The sequence below is a fragment of the Balaenoptera ricei genome, chromosome 4 (genome assembly GCF_028023285.1).
Source record: "Balaenoptera ricei isolate mBalRic1 chromosome 4, mBalRic1.hap2, whole genome shotgun sequence".
Lineage (NCBI taxonomy): Eukaryota > Metazoa > Chordata > Mammalia > Artiodactyla > Balaenopteridae > Balaenoptera > Balaenoptera ricei.
Window position 1 is genome coordinate 161789903 of NC_082642.1, and position 19311 is coordinate 161809213.

The 19311-nt window shown below is 56.8% G+C and overlaps 1 protein-coding gene across 12 annotated transcripts in view; it reads left to right on the forward strand.

The window, feature by feature from the left end:
- DIP2A (disco interacting protein 2 homolog A) overlaps positions 1-18665 on the forward strand; it is a 90479-nt gene extending 71814 nt beyond the window's left edge. For 5 of the 12 annotated variants that reach the window (XM_059921773.1, XM_059921776.1, XM_059921774.1 and 2 more), the window contains 14 exons: positions 685-808; positions 5852-5973; positions 6080-6191; positions 7393-7502; positions 8005-8135; positions 8628-8796; positions 9112-9282; positions 11183-11244; positions 11386-11529; positions 11817-11874; positions 13812-13886; positions 15180-15354; positions 15879-16002; positions 16553-18665. In XM_059921773.1, the coding sequence (XP_059777756.1) occupies positions 685-808; positions 5852-5973; positions 6080-6191; positions 7393-7502; positions 8005-8135; positions 8628-8796; positions 9112-9282; positions 11183-11244; positions 11386-11529; positions 11817-11874; positions 13812-13886; positions 15180-15354; positions 15879-16002; positions 16553-16805 (1830 nt within the window). In that variant the 3' untranslated portion in view covers positions 16806-18665. Of the gene's footprint in view, positions 1-684; positions 809-5851; positions 5974-6079; positions 6192-7392; positions 7503-8004; positions 8136-8627; positions 8797-9111; positions 9283-11182; positions 11245-11385; positions 11530-11816; positions 11875-13670; positions 13791-13811; positions 13887-15179; positions 15355-15878; positions 16003-16552 lie in introns of those variants that run through there. The other 7 variants (XM_059921779.1, XM_059921782.1, XM_059921785.1 and 4 more) reach the window with 4 other exon arrangements.
- Positions 18666-19311: the final 646 nt, after the last annotated feature.

A 19311-nucleotide genomic window follows, 5' to 3' on the forward strand; every position in this document is an offset into this window, starting at 1 on the left:
AGGCTGGTGGTGGTTAGGCCGAGTGGCGCCCTACTTCTCCTGAGAAGGGCCGAGAGAGCTGTGAGGCCTGACTCGGGTCTGCAGGGGGAGGGAGGGTTAGCTCGGAGCTGGCCCCTGGCCCAGCTCTCCTCCGCAGAGACCCAGGTGCAGGGCGCCCCGCCAGCCACTCGTCCGCCCAGGCTCCCTGAAAGAGCAGCCTGCAGCGACCCAGGCCCCGGGACCTGGTGGATGGGGTGCCTGAACGTGCATCAGGGTTCAGTTTAGGGGTGTGTATTTATTGTTTATCATTTACCTATGTGTGTTTATATTCAGGATAAGGGTTGCTTTTAGGGAGGGAGAGGATGGAATTGGGGGTGTATGCAGAGTGGTGATGATTTATTTTATAAAAGAGACATTGAAACAACGTAGCAAAATACTAGATAATGAAAAGCTGGATATTCATTACGTTATTCTTTATAATACTGTTACATTTAAAATATTTTATCATAATGGCCAAAAGGGTTTTCTTCAATCGCCAAGTCTTTGACTGTGGTGGGCGACCAGGCTCTGAGAAGACTGCAGACGGGTCTGGGGTGGCACCTGTCCTGGTTCCTGACCACAGGGGCTCAGACACGGGCTGTGCGCGGAGTGTCCATGGGTCGTCCCCCGCCCCCCGCTCAGCAGTGCCCACGATTGCTTTCCTAGGGCACAGTCACCAGCACCACCACCTGCATCCAGCTGCACAAAAAGGCTGAGAGAGTGGCCGCTGCTCTGATGGAGAAGGCCAGGCTGACCACCGGGGCCCACGTGGCCCTGGTCTACCCCCCAGGTGAGGACCCTGCCAGCCTGCCCTCTGCCCGTGCCCACCCTGCGCTCCCGTCACGCGTGCCTGCACCCCTGTGAGCACTTGAATGTAATTGTGAGTCCACTCTTGCCTGTCTTAGTGCAGCCTTTCCTTTCTGTTTGCTTTTTTCATCTGGCTGTTCTTCCCGCATCTCTCCCCTCTGTTTTATTGCTAGAAAGCAAACACCCTTGTAACCACCAACCAGGTCAAGAAATGGATCTTTGCTTTTCCTGTCCCAGCCACCTCCTCCATCCTCCAAAAGTAGCCTCTGTCCTGACCTCTGTGGTCACCACTTCTTCCATTTCTTTATAGTTTGATCACCCAGATGAGCGTCCTAGCCATCACAGTTTAGTCTGCCAATTTTCTTTAAATCTGATATGTGCCTAAGTTTCCTTTAACCTGCAGGCTGCCCCCGTCCGACTCTTCTGTGGCCCTGGAGCATCCCTGCCGTCTGGAGTGGCTCCGTGTGGGCCGGGCAGCCGCTCCTGGGCTCCCACAGGGAACCCCGGTCAGACTCGGGCTTGCTTCCCTCGCAAGACCCTAAGCGCTGTCGGGCTATTTCTTTCTTTTGCAGAATTAGCACACTTGGCAGCCAATGACATTCTCTGTCCCGCATTCATTAACGCTTTAAGGGTCACTAAACGGTGGTGTTCTAACTCTGTCCTTTCTTTTTCACTTGTCAGCCATAAACTATAAACAGACACTTCCCCTTCTCGTTAGTATCTGGTCACCCAGTGGTAGAATTCAGCTGTGAAAGGTAGAGTAAGTGTTGCTTCTTTCCTTCTATCAATAAAATGAATTCTGTTTCTTGTCGCACTCTAGTGGGAGCTACTCCCACGTCCTCGGGTGTGACCTCCCGTCCTGATGCCTCCTGCTGTCTGCTGGGACCAGGTGCCCTGGCCAGTTCTCCGTGGAGCCTGGTGTTCACAGCACCAGTCTGGGCCAGGGGCTCGTCCCTCCTGGGCTGGCCGCTGGCCATTGGCCCTTTCCTTGAACAGAGCTCTGATTTAAAATGAGTATAATAATTATATCTCGGAGACAGGCAGTGCCTCATGAGTTCATACTGTTGTACCCGATCAGATTCAGGGTTACAGGGTTTTACTGAACCCTTCTTGACGTTCTGTCTGCTTTATGCCTGTGTCTCCCTTCTTCCCTACTGAGAATCCTGATTCTCCAGGATGGGAGGCGATAGAATTCAAATATCCCAAGATCACTCACTTGCTTTATCCTGTGTCACAAGCAGCACCCCCAAAATAACGGTAGTAATACGTGACCACCTGTGTGATTTTTGAAAGCAGCTTAAATGTTTTCACACGTGCTTTCTCCACCCGTTTTCCCTGTAGCTGTGCTCTCTCTGTCACCGGGGCGGGCGAGCCTGGGGGCCTGCAAAGCCGGCCTCTCCTCACCCTCAGTCCACTGGTGACTGCATTCAGTCTCTTTCTGCCACGCTGGTTCTCTAATTGGTTTCTCAGGAAGGGTTCATGGGAACAGTATCCCCTGAGTTCTTGCTTGTTGGTAACAGTCTGTACACTGCGCAATGAAAGTTGTTTTGCTAGATAAAAAAATCCCTGACTCACATTTTCTTTTCTTGAGCCTCTCAAATATGTGTCCATTTTCTCCTGGCCTTAAGCATCAAGTCTGACGATAATCTAATTTTCTTTCTCTTATTAGTCACTGGCTGTTTTGCTCTAGGTGCCAAAAGGACATTTTTTTCCCTTCGTAAAGTCTGGCATATGGTTGTAACATTGATTATTACAGGGCAGCGTTCTCTTAGCTAAGGTATCTTTGGAAGGCAGCTACGCTCACCACTATACCATCAATGCCATACAATGTATAAGGTATCTTTAAATAAGAAGCTGCACATCTTTTTTTTTTTTTTTTAATTTCAAGGAAGTTTTCTAGAATTGTAGTCTTTTCTCTGTCTCTTCCCTTGCTTTGATTTTCTTCGCATCTCCTTCCTGCTCCCGTGGCCCACGTGTTAGGTCTTCTCTGTCGTTTTCCCCAGGAGTGTCTCCGTTGAGTTTCCAGTCTCCTCCTCTTCGTGGTTTCTGTGCCCGTTGTCTTGTTTGCTCTTGGGCTCCTTCTAGTTCCATCTTCGTTTCTGAAATGATTTTTTATAGTTTCTACTTCTTTCCTCACTTCTTTTTTCTAGTTCTGATTTTGGTTATTCGTTCGTATCTTGCATCATTTTCTTAATGCATTTTAGCGCATGTTAAAATGGGCTGCAGTTCTTATCTGCTGTCTTTGTCTGGACAGATGACGATCTGCCCCGATTCTTTTCCTTGTACCTGTGTGGGACTTGGCCCCCGGGCCACCCGCACGGAACCCCCTCCTCCCGCCTCCTTCTGTGCCCCGCATCCTGAGCCCCGAGCCCCACTCCGTGGGCCTCTCTGTGTTGGGCTGGATTGCTGGGCCCAAACCCTCATGGCTGCTCACTGGCACCGGTGAGTGGGTGAACGGTTTCCGTCCCTCGCCCTGCTCTCTGATCAGACCCACAGTCGTGGGAACAAGATGCCTGCGCCTCCCCAGTCGGGACGTCTGGGCCTCCTGGGGGCTCCCAGTCCTCCCTGCTCCCTCCGGGGCCACCTGGCTCCTGTGGGATCCCCTCACTCTGCCCAGTGCGGCCCCTACAGCCCCTCCTCACCGTCGGCTCCGTCTCACCCGCTCGGCGCCCGCTCTGCCTCTCCTGGCTTGTCTTGGGGTCTTGGTTCTGGGAGTTTGCTGCTTGGCTGTTAGGGGATGTTTTTCTCCTGCGTCTGGCGCACGGGTGGTGGGCACTCGGAAGACCTTTCCCTTTCCCTTTCCCTGGCGGCCTGGGCCTTAGCTGGAACAGGAATCACAGGTTTCTCTGGCTTGGTGGGTGCTTCGCCAGGGTTGTAGGTGGTTTTCTTTTTTCCCCCCGTTATAAGTCTGTTGTTGTTTTGCCTGGAAGCTTGTTGGTTCTAGCTCAGGGATTTTTCTGGGAAATGCCTGGGTCTAGGTCCTCTCTCACTTCTTGCCCACTTAATCTTCATCTCAGGGAAATGTTCTTTTTCCTTGCTGCCTTTTCTCCCTCTTTTTCATGCTTCTGGAACTCCTGACTCAGGTTCTGGGTACCGTCTCTTTTCAGTGCGTCTGGCAGGACACGACTTGTACTGGGCGCTTTCTCTCTGCCTGTGGGACCTGGGGGCCTCTTCCCAGGGGGCTGCCGTGGAGTGCTCCCTGCCCGCCAGCCAGGGCGAGCTGGCGGCCCGGCTTCTTTCTTGACACGGATGCGTGCTGGCTTGGACGCTCCAGAACTCCCACTGGCATTACAATTATTCTGCTCTTTCCGGTCCCGGGAACGTGCGGTCATTTTTCTCCAGGACTGATTGCAGCTCCCACTCTTCTCGTCTCCCTGGGCTCAGCGTGAGGCAAACATCACCCCGGCCGAGATGAGGCAGGGACGCAGCCGCTCGGGAGCCCCGGCCATCACCGTCCACGCCAGGCGGAGAGCCTGGGAGGACCACAGCCATTCTGGGGCTCAGGGCTGCAGCTGCAGGCGTGCAGCGTGAGGACATGCTGGGGGTGAGGGACGCTGAAGTAACAGGAGAATAGGAGAAAAGACGGAAGGAGGCCCGACGCCTCTCTCCCTTTGGGGCATGTTTGACACTGTTTATAAAAAATTTTTAGTGAATAAAGGAAAATGCTTGGTGAAGTACTGAATTTACGACCTTACCAGCAGGTGGAGAGTATAATTAATAGCTGGAGGGCAGATCCCACCCTGCTTGAAGGCTGGGAATGGGTGCAGGTGTTTTGCAGATGCACACCGGGGTGTGTGTGTGTGCGTGCGCGCGCGTGCGTGTCGTGCATTTCCTGATTTCCTGCGAGGGGCCAGGCCTTTCTCCTCAGGGGTGTGTGGCCCTGGGGTGACTCTCTGGGAGCTGCAGACAGGTGGGGTGCGGGCAGGCACAGGGCTGCCCCGCATGTTCGCCTGGTGATGCCAGGACAAGAGGAGACGCACACGCAGGGACGGCAGGAGCTGCGTGAGCTCGTGGAAGTGAGTTGCTGACGGCGCTTTCTTGTGTTCAGCTTGGTGATACCTTTGTGGCGCGCTGGGCAGAGTGGCCCTGCGGGGTGCGAGGACGCGCGCCCGCGTGTCGGCCTGCCCGCTGGCTCTGTCTCCTGAGCTGCCCACAAGCGCAGCGCAGATGGGTGGTCCCCGGTGGGTGGGCTCAGGCCCCTAGAGATGGCCGTGCTGAGCACCCCTGGCCCTGACGGAGCGTCGTGAGCTTGTAATCTGCTGAAACCCATGAGCTGGGTTAAACGTCGCGTATTTATTTTGACCCTGGAATCAAAACAGCCTGAGACTGGTGTCTTGTAGCCAGGTGATGTCAGGCAGGGCCTTGCGATTTGAGGACAGTATCTGGAGGAGTCTCCAGGGTGTGGGGCTCAGGTGTTCTCAAGTCGGACTGAGTTCAAGAGGGGAAGATGGGTTTTAAGTGTGGTACAGTTCCCCCCGGTTTTAATTATGGAGAACTTGAAACACATAAAAGAGTTGAAGGAGCAGCGAGTGGTCCCACGTTTCGGCGCGGGGTTGGGAGCGGGGCGGGGACATCCTGGCCCATCCCCGGGGGTGTGGGCCTCCCTGGAGAAGCGGCCAGGCCCCCCACGTCAGGGCGCAGAGGCACGCGAGAGGTGCGGGGCTTCCGGGGTGGGCAGCTCGCCCACCCGCCCGCAGTTCATCCCGACGCACAGGTGGCGGGCAGGGCGCGCTGCTCCGCGTGAGGGGCATGGGCCTCCCGCCCTCCATGGCCTCCTCTGGGCCGTGACTGTGCCCCCCCCCACCTCCTGGCCTCCCCGTGTCTGGGCGGGGGGTGACCTGCAGCAGGGGTAGCCCTCTGTCCCTCCGTAACAGCGCTGTTCGGTGCACACCCTGTTAGTGTGGAGGAGGGTGGTTTTATTCAAGCACAGCAGGTGAGGCCCCTGGTTTTTCTCGTGGATCCACGGCACTGGACGTGGGGAGCCGCCTTTGACCCGCTGATGCCCTCTGACCATGTGTCTCCCCAGGGGTGGACCTCATTGCCGCCTTCTACGGCTGCCTGTACTGCGGCTGCGTGCCCGTCACCGTGCGGCCCCCGCACCCCCAGAACCTCACCACCACACTTCCCACCGTCAAGATGATCGTGGAGGTAGGCAGGCACCACGGCCAGCAGGGCGGACCTGACCGTGGGCCCGTGTGCAGTTTGCTCCCAGGCACCGAGTCTCACTTGTGCCTTCAACCCCTGTGCCCTGCAGGTCAGCAAGTCTGCGTGCGTACTCACGACGCAGGCCATCACGCGGCTGCTCAAGTCCAAAGAAGCACTGGCCGCCGTGGACGTCAGGACCTGGCCGACCATTCTAGACACAGGTGCGCATCCTCGCTGCGCTGGTGCGCTCGCCGGCCCCACCAGGATCAGCCCCCTTTCCTTCCTCTGTTGTAGGGATTGCGTTGTCGCCACGTAAACATAAAGGTGGGCTAAGAGCAGCTTAGCAGCTTCAGTGAATGGTGAGAGGCTACTAACAGGAGCCTCGCCGGCTGGGTGCCTGACAGCCTGTGTCCACCAGCTCGAGCCTAGAGCCGGGCGCGCAGGACGGAGGGCGGCTGGTGGGGAGCGGAGGTCCTTCCAAGGCCCGGCGCCTGTGGACGAGCTCCTCTCGCTGCCTTTCATGACCACGCAGCCGTTGGCAGTTGTGGGGACATAGACGGTGCCACAGCACACACACACCCGTCCTGGGTCCCCTTCATGGATGCGTGCTCCCACGCCCCAGAAGATGCTTGTGGGCCCCTCTGTCTTGGCCTGTTGGGTCAGCCATCAAGACACCCCAAACCAGCAGCACCCTGCAGGCTCCATCGGTAACTCGAGGCGCATGGCCACATGGGTGCCAGCTGGCAAGCAGAGAAGGGTCCCTCCTTCCCCGTCGCGCCTGGTGGGTAGAGGTGCCTGTCCTTGCCCACCAGGGCACTGCCCACGAGAGGAAGTCAGGGACCGTGTTGTCAGTGGCCACCTGCCTGATACCAGCAACAGGCACGGGGAGCTGGTCCAGGGCGGCTGGCGGGGCGCCCAGGGGTGGGCCCGGGAGCAGATGGGCACCGGGGAGTCCCATCACCTCACCCGCTCCCTGCCTTCGCCTCGCCTCGCCTCGCCTCACCTCACCTGTGTGCGGTCAGTGCTGTGCCCACTTCACGGTCCTGAAGGAATGCGATGAAGCACCCAGAGCCCTGGGGGCCCATCCTTAGCACTCACTATGCACAGAAATGTCGGTAATCCTGGCTCCATCACAGGCCCTGGGACCCTGGCCAAGTCCCCGCTCCTCTGAGCTTTCCTGTGGGGCTCCCTCGGCCCATCTCCAGCCCTCCGTGTCCACCTCGTCCCGTCCCCATCACCACATGCTCAGCGTGGTCGGCGAGGGTCCGTTCCACGTGACCTTCCCTGCGTACACACGCGGCCTGCTCTCCCGCAGCCTGACTTCTGCTCTGAGCTCCCCAGCTCCCCAGGTGCGTCCTGCCTCCTCTCTCTCCACGAGAGCCTGAGCTAGCATCCACGCCACCCGTGTCTCCTGACCGACAGATGACATACCCAAGAAGAAGGTGGCCAGCATCTTCAGGCCCCCGTCCCCAGACGTGCTCGCGTACTTGGACTTCAGCGTGTCGACCACGGGGATCCTGGCGGGTGTGAAGGTGGGTCCTCTGGCTGGAGCTCCCCTCCACTCCGGCCCCTGACACAGTGGGTGGGCAAAGGGCAGAGAGGTGTTGGCTGCAGGTCTGTGCAGGCCCTTCCTCCTCCCAGAGCTTAAAGCAGCAGTTTTGCTCCTTAAAGTTTGTGTTAAATACCAATAAACCCGCACATTAGGTTAGCCTGAGAGTAATGCGTATTTTGATGTTTTATGGTAACGTCTGAACTCTCTGATTCATGACTCTCTGGCCTCGAGGACCAGGTGGCTTGGATGAGTCTGTCACGTTAGCAGGCACCAGACGCTCCATTAAAATCCTTTATTACCCTGAACGCTCGCCTAGAAGATTCCCAGCGTGCCATTCCTGGGTACTGACTGGCGTATGTGGGATTGGGCCAGCCACCCTTTCAGGAAGTGAAGGTGTCCGGCTGCTGTGGGCGGCAGGCACTGCCGTCAGCCCTCCCTCTTCCCTCACGTCACTGAGCAGAGCTTTCCTTTCACTCCTTAAGATGTCGCACGCAGCCACCAGCGCCCTGTGCCGCTCCATCAAGCTGCAGTGTGAGCTGTACCCCTCCAGGCAGATCGCCATCTGCCTCGACCCCTACTGTGGCCTCGGCTTTGCCCTGTGGTGTCTGTGCAGGTGAGTGGAGGGTGAGTGTGCAGGTGAGTGTGCGGGTAGAATCCCCCCACTCCTTACCCCACCCCCGGCTGAATTGCTTCTTTAGACGCCCCCTTTCTAAGGTACATTTTTGATGCCCACCTAGCGGAGGATACACGTGTGAGTGGGTTGGTTTGTGTGGGTGTTGGGTGGGTTGGAGTTCGGGTCTGAAATTGAGTAAAAGAGTAAAAATGCCTTTTTATTAAGTGCACACTCTCCATTACTACTAATTCCATCCAGAACAGGGAAGTAGGAACCCATCTTTGTAAGCAGAACCCCGTCCCTGCCGGCTGGGCCGTCCCTGACAGCGACCCTGGATCCTTGAGTGCTGGTGGCGGGACCTGCGCCCCCAAGTTTTCTACTGAAAGCCCCACTCGGCCAGAGCAGAAAGGGTGGGCTCTGCCGGGAAGGGCAGTGTCCTTGAGGGGAGAGGCGCCTGCACACGTGCTGACCCCGCCCCTGTCGCTGTCACAGCGTCTACTCGGGACACCAGTCGGTGCTGGTGCCCCCGCCGGAGCTGGAGGCCAACGCGTCCCTGTGGCTGTGGGCTGTCAGCCAGTACAAGGCCCGCGTCACCTTCTGCTCCTACTCGGTGATGGAGACGTGCGCCCGCGGCCTGGGCGCGCAGACGGCGGTGCTCAGGGTGCGTGCCGGCCGGGCCTGGAGAGACCCCCGGACCTCTCCCAGCGACCGAAAACCCTCCCGGGGCGCCCCGCCCCCTGCTGCGAGCTCCCCCCCACACTCCGACACACACCCGTGGTGCACCTCCTGGGAGGAGAGTGGGGTGGGCGCAGGGCAGGGTGGGTCCGACCCTGGGTCGGAGCGCACCGCAGGGTCTCCGAGGCCTCAGGGGCCGGGGCCAGAGGGCGGAGCGGGGGAGACGGAACCGAGGAGGCGGGGCTCGAGCGGCTTGGCCTTTACGCTCAGACCCGGCCGTGTGCGCCCACTCCTCCCACAGATGAAGGGCGTGAACCTGTCGTGCGTGCGCACCTGCATGGTGGTGGCCGAGGAGCGGCCCAGGATCGCGCTCACACAGTCCTTCTCCAAGCTGTTCAGGGACCTGGGCCTGCCCGCGCGCGCCGTGAGCACCACATTCGGCTGCAGGGTCAACGTGGCCATCTGCCTGCAGGTAGGCGGCAGGGCTTCCCGCTGGGCGCCACGTGCACGCGCCGCGCTTCTCCGCCCTCCTTGGGTCCTTTCCTGTCCCCCCCAGCCTTTGATGTTGCGTTTTCCAAATAGCACATTAGCTTTGAGAGCTGAGCATTTTACTTTAAAAGAGATTCTGTTCTTGATGAACAAAGACTTATTTGGAAAAATTAAAATTGTTTGGAACGGTGACTATCGTCTGGAAGAGTTTCTCAGTTGGATGTGGCGCGCGGTTAATATTCTAAAGAGAGAGGAAGCTAATTGGTTTTAAGACGTCTAGCAATTTTACATGGAAACATTAACGAGTGTGATCGTTTATATTGCCCAGAATTCATTTTTGGAACATTAACATATTTTACTTATTAAAAGGAAACAAAGTTTCAGAACAGCTAACTATAGTGCAGTGCTGTTTACTGCTTCTTCAGGTGACTCTGGCTGTTTTCCAGATTTCCTACTAGTACCTCAGTCCCACTTCTTTCTAAACCACGTTGCATGCTCACGCACCCACGTTCAGGAGTTGTTGGGAGGAAAGGCCTCAGGGGAACCACAGTTCCTCATCCCGAGCCCGTACTGGCCAGTGCCTGCCGGACACAGGGAGGGTCTCGACTGCAGAGTCTGGCGTCCTGTTGTCCTGGTGTTCCTGCGACGGCCTCTCCACAATGGAGATGGCTGACCATCTCGCTCGGGGAGACGCCCAGGCCTCGCTCGGACCCTTGCTGAGTGGCAGGAGGAGTAGGGTGGTCCCTCGTGAGGTCCTCCCGTTGTAGGCAGTGTGACTGCACCTCGGCTGCTGGCGCAGGGTTGGTGGCTGTCAGCGCAGCCCTTCTGTCTGCTCAGCGTCTGGCAGCCTGGGCCCTCCTTCCTGGAAACGCGATGGCATCTGTGTTGCTTATCAGCACATGGGCGGCAGAAGTCTTGCTGGGAAGTCCTTGGTTTGCACTCTGAGATGCAGTGATGCACTTCGCTCTCTCTCAGCTGTGTTTCTCACGTGCCTGTGCTCTCTGTGTTTCCTGTGGCTTCTCCTCCCTGTCTCCCTCTGCTGGCCTCCTTTGTTTCTGTCAGCCCAACAGGCTGGGAAAGCTGGCTAAGCAGGTACGACCTTGACCTCGACCTCGAGGTGCCTCTGTGCTTCCCATGAGTTCACGTGGCCTCTCGTGAACTCCAGACAAATACGCGTTTCTTCTGCTCACAGTGGATGTTATTTGACATATTACAGAAGCTCCTTTGTAACTGAATTTAAGACAAAAAGTATTTTCAGAAGCATTTAACCTTCATTTTAATAAATTGCCTCTGGAGGAAGGGCTGTGTTTAGTCTCAATGAAAAAATTTCCGTTTTCATTCCAGGGCAGACATAGGTAACTTTGGGATCTTCAGAGAATGACGCCGGGGCGGAGTGTCCGTGTAACTTGACGTTCTTTAACTAATGAAAAGGAACGTGCTGTCCTGTAATCAGGGCCAATGTCAGCTGTCAGATGAGAGGAGAGAGAGTGAGGACGTCATTCTGGCAAATCCCTGGTGGGGCCTCACCGTGCCCAGCCCTCAGAATTAGGTCGGAGCGAGCATGGTGCGTGGAAATGCCCCAAAACCCATAGCGGTGTTTTCTCAGAGACCAGCGGGGATAGAGCTATCAGGACTGAAATGTGAAATTGTTTGACTTGACATCTTCCTTCAGCGTTACGGGAGGTTTCCCTCGGTGGTACCAAGCCTTGTAGATGTTTGCAGGAGGGCAGACTCTTGCTGGGAGCAGAGCAGCTGCCCTCCTGGCCCCACCCCACCCCCCCGGCCGGAGGAGCCGTCCCCCAGCTGCACCCGTGTGGAGGCGATGCCCCTGGAAACCACGGCGTGGGGCCCGAGTGGACATACCTCTGCTGCTCCCCTTGCAGGGCACGGCCGGCCCGGACCCCACGACCGTCTACGTGGACATGAGGGCACTGCGCCACGACAGGTAACAGCACCCGGGCCCCCGGGCAGCCTGGGCCTCCCCTGTGTCCCTGTGTCCTCCCTTCATCAGTCATTCCCGCGACCAGGAAGGGAATGACCTTCCAAGAGTGACCGAGCATTTGACACGTGGCTTTTTATGGGGTAGAAAACAAGTAAGCCCGTCGTTGGGCAGGACAGAGGCATCACGTCAGCAGACATGTCCCGGGGGCCACGGTGTGTACCTGCGGCTCGGGGTCCCTCCCAGCTTTGGAGCTGGGTCCCAGTTCTGGATCCTCAAATGCAGCTTGAGGTAAACCATGGTGGAGCTTCCTGGGGGGCGAGGCCAGCTGGCCAGGGGCCCCCCGAGGACATAGAGCCAGCTCCTGCCCTGAGCAGTGCTTGGTGAGCCACGCACCCGAAGTCACTGCTCCAAGGTCACAGCAAGGTCCTGATCAAAAGGCTAAAGGCTTGGCTGTTGTCAACGGACTGGCTGTCGCAGTGATAATCAATTTCTGACCACCTTGTGAGTTGCCTTTTTAGAGATTGTTGTCTGTGTAGTAAATTTTATTCTGAAATTTTTCCCTTGTTAATTTTTAGGGTACGTTTGGTGGAACGGGGTTCTCCGCACAGTCTGCCATTGACAGAGTCTGGAAAGGTAGTGCAGGGGACTGGGCCTCCATCCTTACATCGTCCTGGGAGGTGCTCTCAGTGAGCACAGACCCCTGTGGTCGGGCTGGGCTGGGCTGACGTAGAGGCCTCTCCTCGCTGCAAAAACACACACACACACACACACACACACACACACACACACTTGCTAAGTCTTTACGTCTACATCTGAGTTCCAGTTCCAAAAAGGGAGGACCTCAGGTGCAGAGACCTAGAAGGAGCTGCACTGCTGGGTCTTGAGGCCACGGGGCGCCTGTTGCCTTCATGGCGGCCCTGGAGCAGCACACTGGGGCCTGGAAGAACTCAGCCCCTGGCTCAGGTGACAGCCAGGAAGTGGTCCCCACCACGGTGGCAATTTACCATTAAAGCAGTCCAGGCCTGGTGCAATCTCAGGAGCCCAGAGTGGGCTCAGGTGGTGGGGCTGTGAGACCACCTGAGGGCACCCAGGGAAAAACTTTGAGCCACCGTGAGGGGTCAGCAGACATAGAGCCAGGAGAACAGACGTTCTCAGAAGCAGGGGAGGTTCAGAGGAAGGAAGAAGACCCCCAGGAACCCTCAGACAATGTGATGGGGTGGGGAAGGCCTGCGCCCAGCCCCCGGCCTCGGGGCTCCCTCTGCAGCTGCACAACCAGAGGAGGGCTCGGCACAGCCCCTGCTCTGCTCGCGCTCGCCCGAGCGCGCGCCACAGCTGCCTCCAGGGAGACGGCCCGCGGTGAATGCGGGGGAGGGGCAAGCGGGGGCTGTGCACCAGCAGGGGCCGCCCCAGAGGAGGAGCAGAGACCGGGGGAGAAGGCTCAGCTGGCGCAAAGGTCCTGGGGCCACGGGGAGGCCTGCGTGGGGGAGCTGCACTGGGGGGAGGGGAGGAGGAGAGAAGGGCGCTCTCGTGGGCAGGTGGGCGTGGGGCCTGGGAAGGAAGGCACAGACCCTGGAGGGGGAGGCGGTGGGCACAGGCCAGGGCTCCCTTCCTGTCCTTCCCCACGCGCACAGAAACGCCCCGTGTGCAGTCCGCATTGTCCTTTCTGCAAACGCAATTCTTAATGCTTTCTGGTGCCTTTTTGTTTCCTATCACATACGGCTCTGCGTCCATTTTTGATGGACTTTCCCCCCATATTTCTCTGTTATGATAAATTGGGGCTGACGGACCTGGGTCCTGGGAAGAGCTCTGGCTTCAGGGTTTGGGTGGGCCACACGGTGAGAGGTCGGAGGCTCAGCAGCATCTGGGGAAACAGAACGGTCCCACCAGGGCTGTGGGGACAGCACGAGGAGAGGAGGGTCTGGCGCTGGCCATGGCGACCTCCTGTGACCCCTCGTCCTTTCCTCCACTGCCTGGAGGTCTCCACTGTCACCTCCCGTTTTATACCTGGGGAAACTGAGGACACAGAACAGGTGTCCAGGAGCAGCCAGGTGGTCTGACTTGAGCCCAGTGAGGCCCCGCAGGCCCGGCGGAGGTCCTGGACCCGAGGCACACTCCCCTGGAGTCTTCACGGCCCCTGGTGGGCACGGAGCCGGCGCTCAGCAGCTGCCCCACTCTGAGTCTGGGGGCAGGAAGGCCTCTTGGGGGCCAGGTTTCCATCCAGAGCCGGGGGCTCAGGGGGGCCGGTGGGGGGACACGGCCGAGGCATGTGGACCCCCGGCACTCGTGAGCCCTCACAGGGGGCCTCAGAGAAAGACCCCCTCGACCCCTCTTGCCATCCAAAATAGGGTCCATTCTCAGGAACTGGGTGATTTTGCTAAGATTCAGAATTTATTTTTCTCTATTAAAATCTCTTCTGTTAAAATTCAAAGTCAGGTTTAGGTTGGCTCCCGAGCCTGATCAGCCCAGTGTACGTGTCACATCCTTTGGATCAGCTTCGAAGGACGTTGCTTTGGCGCGCTTGAATCAGGAGGGCCGTGCGGCCTCTGACCCGAGCACGGCTCTCCTTCCAGATCCTGCCTGGAGTGAAGGTCATCATTGCCCACACCGAGACCAGAGGGCCCCTTGGAGACTCGCGCCTGGGGGAGGTGAGGCTGCAGAGCCCCGCGCACCCCCGGAGCCGCTCCGTACCCTCCTCGCCTTTCTGCCCCAGGTTCGGGAGTTCTGAACCTTGGGGTCGCACGTGCTTTGGGGAATCTGTCAGAAGCTGTGTGCCTCCCCCAGTGTTTGTGCCCCTGGACCCAGTCCCTGGGTAGGATTTCAGGGTCCTGCCCTTGGGATGAAGCCCCCCACCCTGCTACCCCCCTAGCAGAGGGAAACCTTGAGTTGCAGACACTGGGTGGCCTAAGGAGCCTCGCAGGAACCGGCAGCCGTGGAGGAAACAGCTGCCCCTCGAAGAGAAGTCCCTGCGGCCCCCAGTGAGGGACAGCACAGGGCAGACCCCATGGCTAAGAGGGACGGACTTCTCCATCCTGGGGACACGGGGCGGGGTGTCCTCACTGCCCCAGGACACAGGCTGTGCTGGAGTCCTTGGTATGCCTGCGTACAGCTCCTGGTCTAGAGTAACGGGACAGGTGGGACCCAGTACCTGGTGGCAAGTGGAGGCTGGGTGTCCAGGCTGGCCTGTTACAGTGGGAATGGTCTCAGCTCCCAGTTCCGGGCCTGGGGGCCAGCATCCTGCACTGCTGAGGGCAGCACCCAAGGGTGTCCTCACACACTGCCCAGTCCCTGACCAGCTGCGACGAGGGCATGGGTGGGCCCGGGGCTCATGCCGCATCGGCCAGGAAAGGTGTCCCAGTCCCAGGGCTGGGTGTGCTCCGCCTGGGGTCTTCCCCGTGCCATCCCCTTCCTGGCCAGCTGGGCCCAGGCCTGTTAGGGCAGCAGTGGGTCCCAAGACAGTCCTGGCAGGTCTGCCCCAGGCTGGGACCCATGTGGCCGCCCTGTCTCCTCTTTCGGACCCTGCTTTCGGGGGGTACCTAGAGCCTGGTAGTCAGTCGGGAGCCGCCTGTGGGCCCTGGAGGGCCCTGGCTTTAGAAGGGTGCCCTGGGGACCCGTGACGCTCTGGGCACCGTTAGCCCACGTGCGGGTGGGTCTGCGCCCCGACTCTCGCTGGCCCTGTGTGCATGTGCACGTGCAGGTTCTTTCTTACTGTCAGCTGTGTACATCGCTGTCCTACAGGCGTCTCTCCGGGGTCCGAGGAGGGGAACGGTTCGTCTGAAGGAGGACAGTCACTTGCCTGCTTTCCGTGCCTGTTGTTGTAACTTAGTTCGAGCGCTCTGTCCCCGCCCCCGCCCCCGTGTGCTGTGGCGTTGCTGCCGTGAATCGGCACAGACAGTGCCTGGCACCGTGGCGACTGACCCCCTCGTCCCCTGGGCCCCCAGGTCTGGGTGAGCAGCCCGCACAGCGCCACGGGGTACTACACGGTCTACGGGGAGGAGGGGCTCCACGCGGACCACTTCAGTGCCCGGCTGAGTTTCGGAGACACCCAGACCGTTTGGGCAAGGACGGGCTTCCTGGGCTTCCTCCGAAGGACAGAGCTCACCGACGCCAGCGGAGGTGAGGGGTCCCTGTGCAGCCCCACGCCGGCACCTGAGCCCCGTGCGGGCGGCATCTTGGGGGTCCCCGCTGACTCACCTCGCCCCTCGCTAGGAGCTCCTGTCTCTAGGTGCCCTGACACGGTTTTCTCTGAAAATTACTGTTTTTCCTTCACTGGTCTTGGACCCCAGCCTCTGCGGAGGATGCAGGGTTGCTGGCAGAGGCTGTGGGCCCCCCAGGCTTAGCCGTGGGCACGTCTCACTAGCCATCTGTTGGGCCCTCCCCACACGGCCCCCCAAGCTTTCAAAGTCCCTCGGCCACAGCAGGCTGGCCAGATGCCGTCAGAAGTTTTGGGAGCCCCTGTAGCTGCTGCTTCGTTTCCAGAGATAGTAAAGTTGTTGTTAAATACGTATTCAGACGTGGGCGTAACTTCTCTGAGTCTCGGGGGGCCGAGCGTGGCAGGAGGCTGTCGTCGGGCAATGTTTGAGTCGCCAGCCGTCGGCACCGCGTGCCGTGCTGAGACGGGCGAACTGTGCTGTCCGCAGAGCGACACGACGCGCTGTACGTGGTGGGGTCTCTGGACGAGGCGCTGGAGCTGAGGGGCATGCGCTATCACCCCGTCGACATCGAGACGTCAGTGATCCGGGCGCACAGGAGCGTCGCCGAGTGGTGAGGGCCTGGGACGGCCGTCCCCCAGCTCTCCGGGGCCGGGGCAGGCGCTGCGGCCACGCGTGGGAGGCAGCCTCCTGCCTCTCCCGGAGCAGACCCCAGACGCGCTCTTGGAATCACGGGCCAGAGACCCCTTGCTTGGGTTTGCTTGGTTTTTCCTCTTCCTAATCAGTCTTAAGCTAAGAGTCTGTCCCCAGATGCACAGGCAAAATGTGAGAGCTCCACAGTTATCCTGAAATGCTTCTGCTTTTAACATGAATTTCCTAATTTAAATGGTCGAGACTCAGGATTTCTTCACTTTGTAGGCAGCTTGCCTTGGGAAAGGTACAGCTTTCGACATCACGTGTTCTTGATTCTTAGCGAGAACTTTAATTAGAATAGAGACTCCTGTAAAACACACTTAACCTTTGAATTGTAACTGACCTTGAGCAGGAGGGTGACGTCAGTGAACCTACGTTGGTTTTTTTCACTGGTCTCTTTCTGACGCCCTTTCCCAGCCCCCAAAGCCTGTGCCCGACCCCGTGCGACACCATCCGCCTTCTCCCCGCAGTGCCGTGTTCACCTGGACCAACCTGCTGGTGGTGGTGGTGGAGCTGGATGGGCTGGAGCAGGATGCACTGGACCTGGTGGCCCTGGTGACGAACGCGGTGCTGGAGGAGCATCTCCTGGTGGTGGGCGTGGTGGTCATCGTGGACCCAGGCGTCATCCCCATCAACTCCCGCGGGGAGAAGCAGCGCATGCACCTGCGTGACGGCTTCCTGGCCGACCAGCTGGACCCCATCTACGTCGCCTACAACATGTGAGCGCAGCGCACACCCTGGCCCTGAGAGGGGCCTCGGGACGTGTCGGAGGTGCTGGGACGCGTGGAAACACGGCAGCACCTGCAGCCCCCAGGGAGAGGACCCCAGGCTCTGGGAGCGCGGTGCCCCCGCCTCCTACGCTCTTACAGGTCCGTGTCATTTTAGAAACCACTTCCTGAGTTATTCAAAGAACTCTCTTAATTATCAAGGACATTTACAGAAGCATGAATCTCAGTATTTTAACAGATGGGGTGACTGGGAAAGAGGCCTGGTGTGGGCGCCGCGGGAGCTGCAGGTGTGAGTTTGCACTTTTTTAGGCTGAAAATACAGTTCTCAATTTTCAAAATTCAACTGTTTATTCCCACTTCAAGTGACGAGTTCATGTATAGAGTTTACGCTAGGAGGAATTTGAGGCCCAAGTACAGCTGCTTCGATTCTGATTCACAGGAAAGCGCAGAGCCCAGAAAGGCTGGTGGACAGGAGTGAGCCTAGCCTGGCCTGGCCGCCCTGCCCACCTTCGGGCCCCAGACCAGGCACTGGACGCACACGCTTCCTCTCTTGAAACAGGTCTGCACGGCTGTCTGCTTGTGTGGTCACTAACGCTCGACAGGGGCCATCTGGGGCCGTCAGGTGAGGTGCTCTGTTCCGGAAAGATAAACCAGCACTGAGTTTTAAACCACTTTCTAAGTTTCTGACTTCTTGCTGTTCAACTGAAGTGCTTGTTTTCATAACCACAGTATAAGCTCTTCTCACTGCACGGAAGTGTACTGAATTATTATTTTTATTCCACGTCAACAGATGTGGAAGCCCCGGTGAGGTGAGGTTTTCCTTCCTCGGTGATGTCTGCTGAGCACCGGCAGTACAGCCGAGGGGCCCAGCCCAGGAGAGCCTTGCCCATTGCTGTTGCATTTTGAGTTGTGTGCCTGTAAAATTTGGCCAAATCATGTTCCGTTATTTTATTCTAACTTGACCAGACTGAGTGGTATAATATTATAGTAAGTCTAAATCAAAGAAGAAAACGTGGTATCCTTTAGTTACTTCTAAGAACTTGAAGTGAAGCTCGAATCTAAGGCAGAGTATTTTTGTATCGCTAATGAGTATGTTACCAGCTGTCGGGGACTGAGGGTGGGAAAGTTTACGAATCATGCCTGCTTCCTAGACAGCCAGGTTTTTCTGGAATTAGCCTGGATCAGTGCCTAACAACGTCGTCATTAATTCTCTACCATTTGAAATTCTCCACCAAAAAGGCCGGGCTAACTGGGCCAACTCTCACGTGTGACTCATGTTTGGCTACGAGTAGCTTGCGCTCAGTAGTTGTGGGCCTGCGGCGTTGGCCTGCAGTGTGGTGTGTAACAACATACTGGAATTTGAATAATCTTCTTGTAATTATGTACATAATCTGTGTAACTTATTGTTGGACATACAGAGGTCCTAGTAGTTGACTAATGGGCATTCCTTATAACAGAATGGCCATCAGGGGAAGAACTACCCAGCCTTGTATGTTGTAGTTTTATAGCAAACACATATTGTAAAATTTTTGTATTGAAAGGTCGGTGGCAGTAAGACAAGGTGTCTTGTAAATTAAGATTTTAAGAAGCATTAAAATGTTTTAAAATTACTCTCTGGGAATTCTGTATATCACACTAAAAATTTTATATCATTATGTTAATAAAGTTATTGACTGTTTGTAATTCTGCATTCTGAAATGTGTGAAAAGGTTTTTAAAATTACCCCAAATACGATGTATTTTATTATGCATTCTTCTTTCCTGAATATAAAAGCATTTATGCTACAGCATAAAATCTACAAAGCATATTAAAGTATAAAGAAGAAAATTTAAATCTCCCATAATCCTACCTCTCGGTAATGACAGCATTAGTATTTGATGTAAATCCTTTCAAGGATTTATTTTTTCCTTTAAAACACTTTTACAAAATTAGGATCGATCATTATAATTTTATAATCAGCTTTTGCAGTTAATAAATTAGACTTTTAATCTGTTACATATATTCTTCTACATGTTTTAATGACTGTGTCATATGGGAGGGGGGCTCGACTGAATGCAGCTTGTATTCACTTGCTCTGTGTCAGCGTCGTTTCAGCTGTGCTGCCGTGAACCTCCTCGCGGGTGTGTGTTCACACGCAAGACCTGCCTTGGGCTCAGTTCCTGCAGGTAGAGTTCGTGCCAGGTGTGAAGCTTTGGGCACCCCTGCCCTCGCAAGCGCACAAGGCAGCATGGGAGAAGCATTTTCCTGGCAGCCTGAGAGCACCGGCAATAAATAAATAAGTCCTTGTCAATTTGATAGTCAAATAAGTATCATGTCTAGTGATGCTGAGTGTGTTTTCATGTGTTTGTGGTCATTTTAATTTCTCATTTGATGCATTCTATTTGGCAGGGTTTTTTTTTTTAATTCTTTTTTAAAATTTATTTATTTGGCTGCGTCGGGTCTTAGTTGCGGCACGCGGGCTTCTCTCTAGTTGTTGCGCACAGGCTCCAGAGCACGCAGGC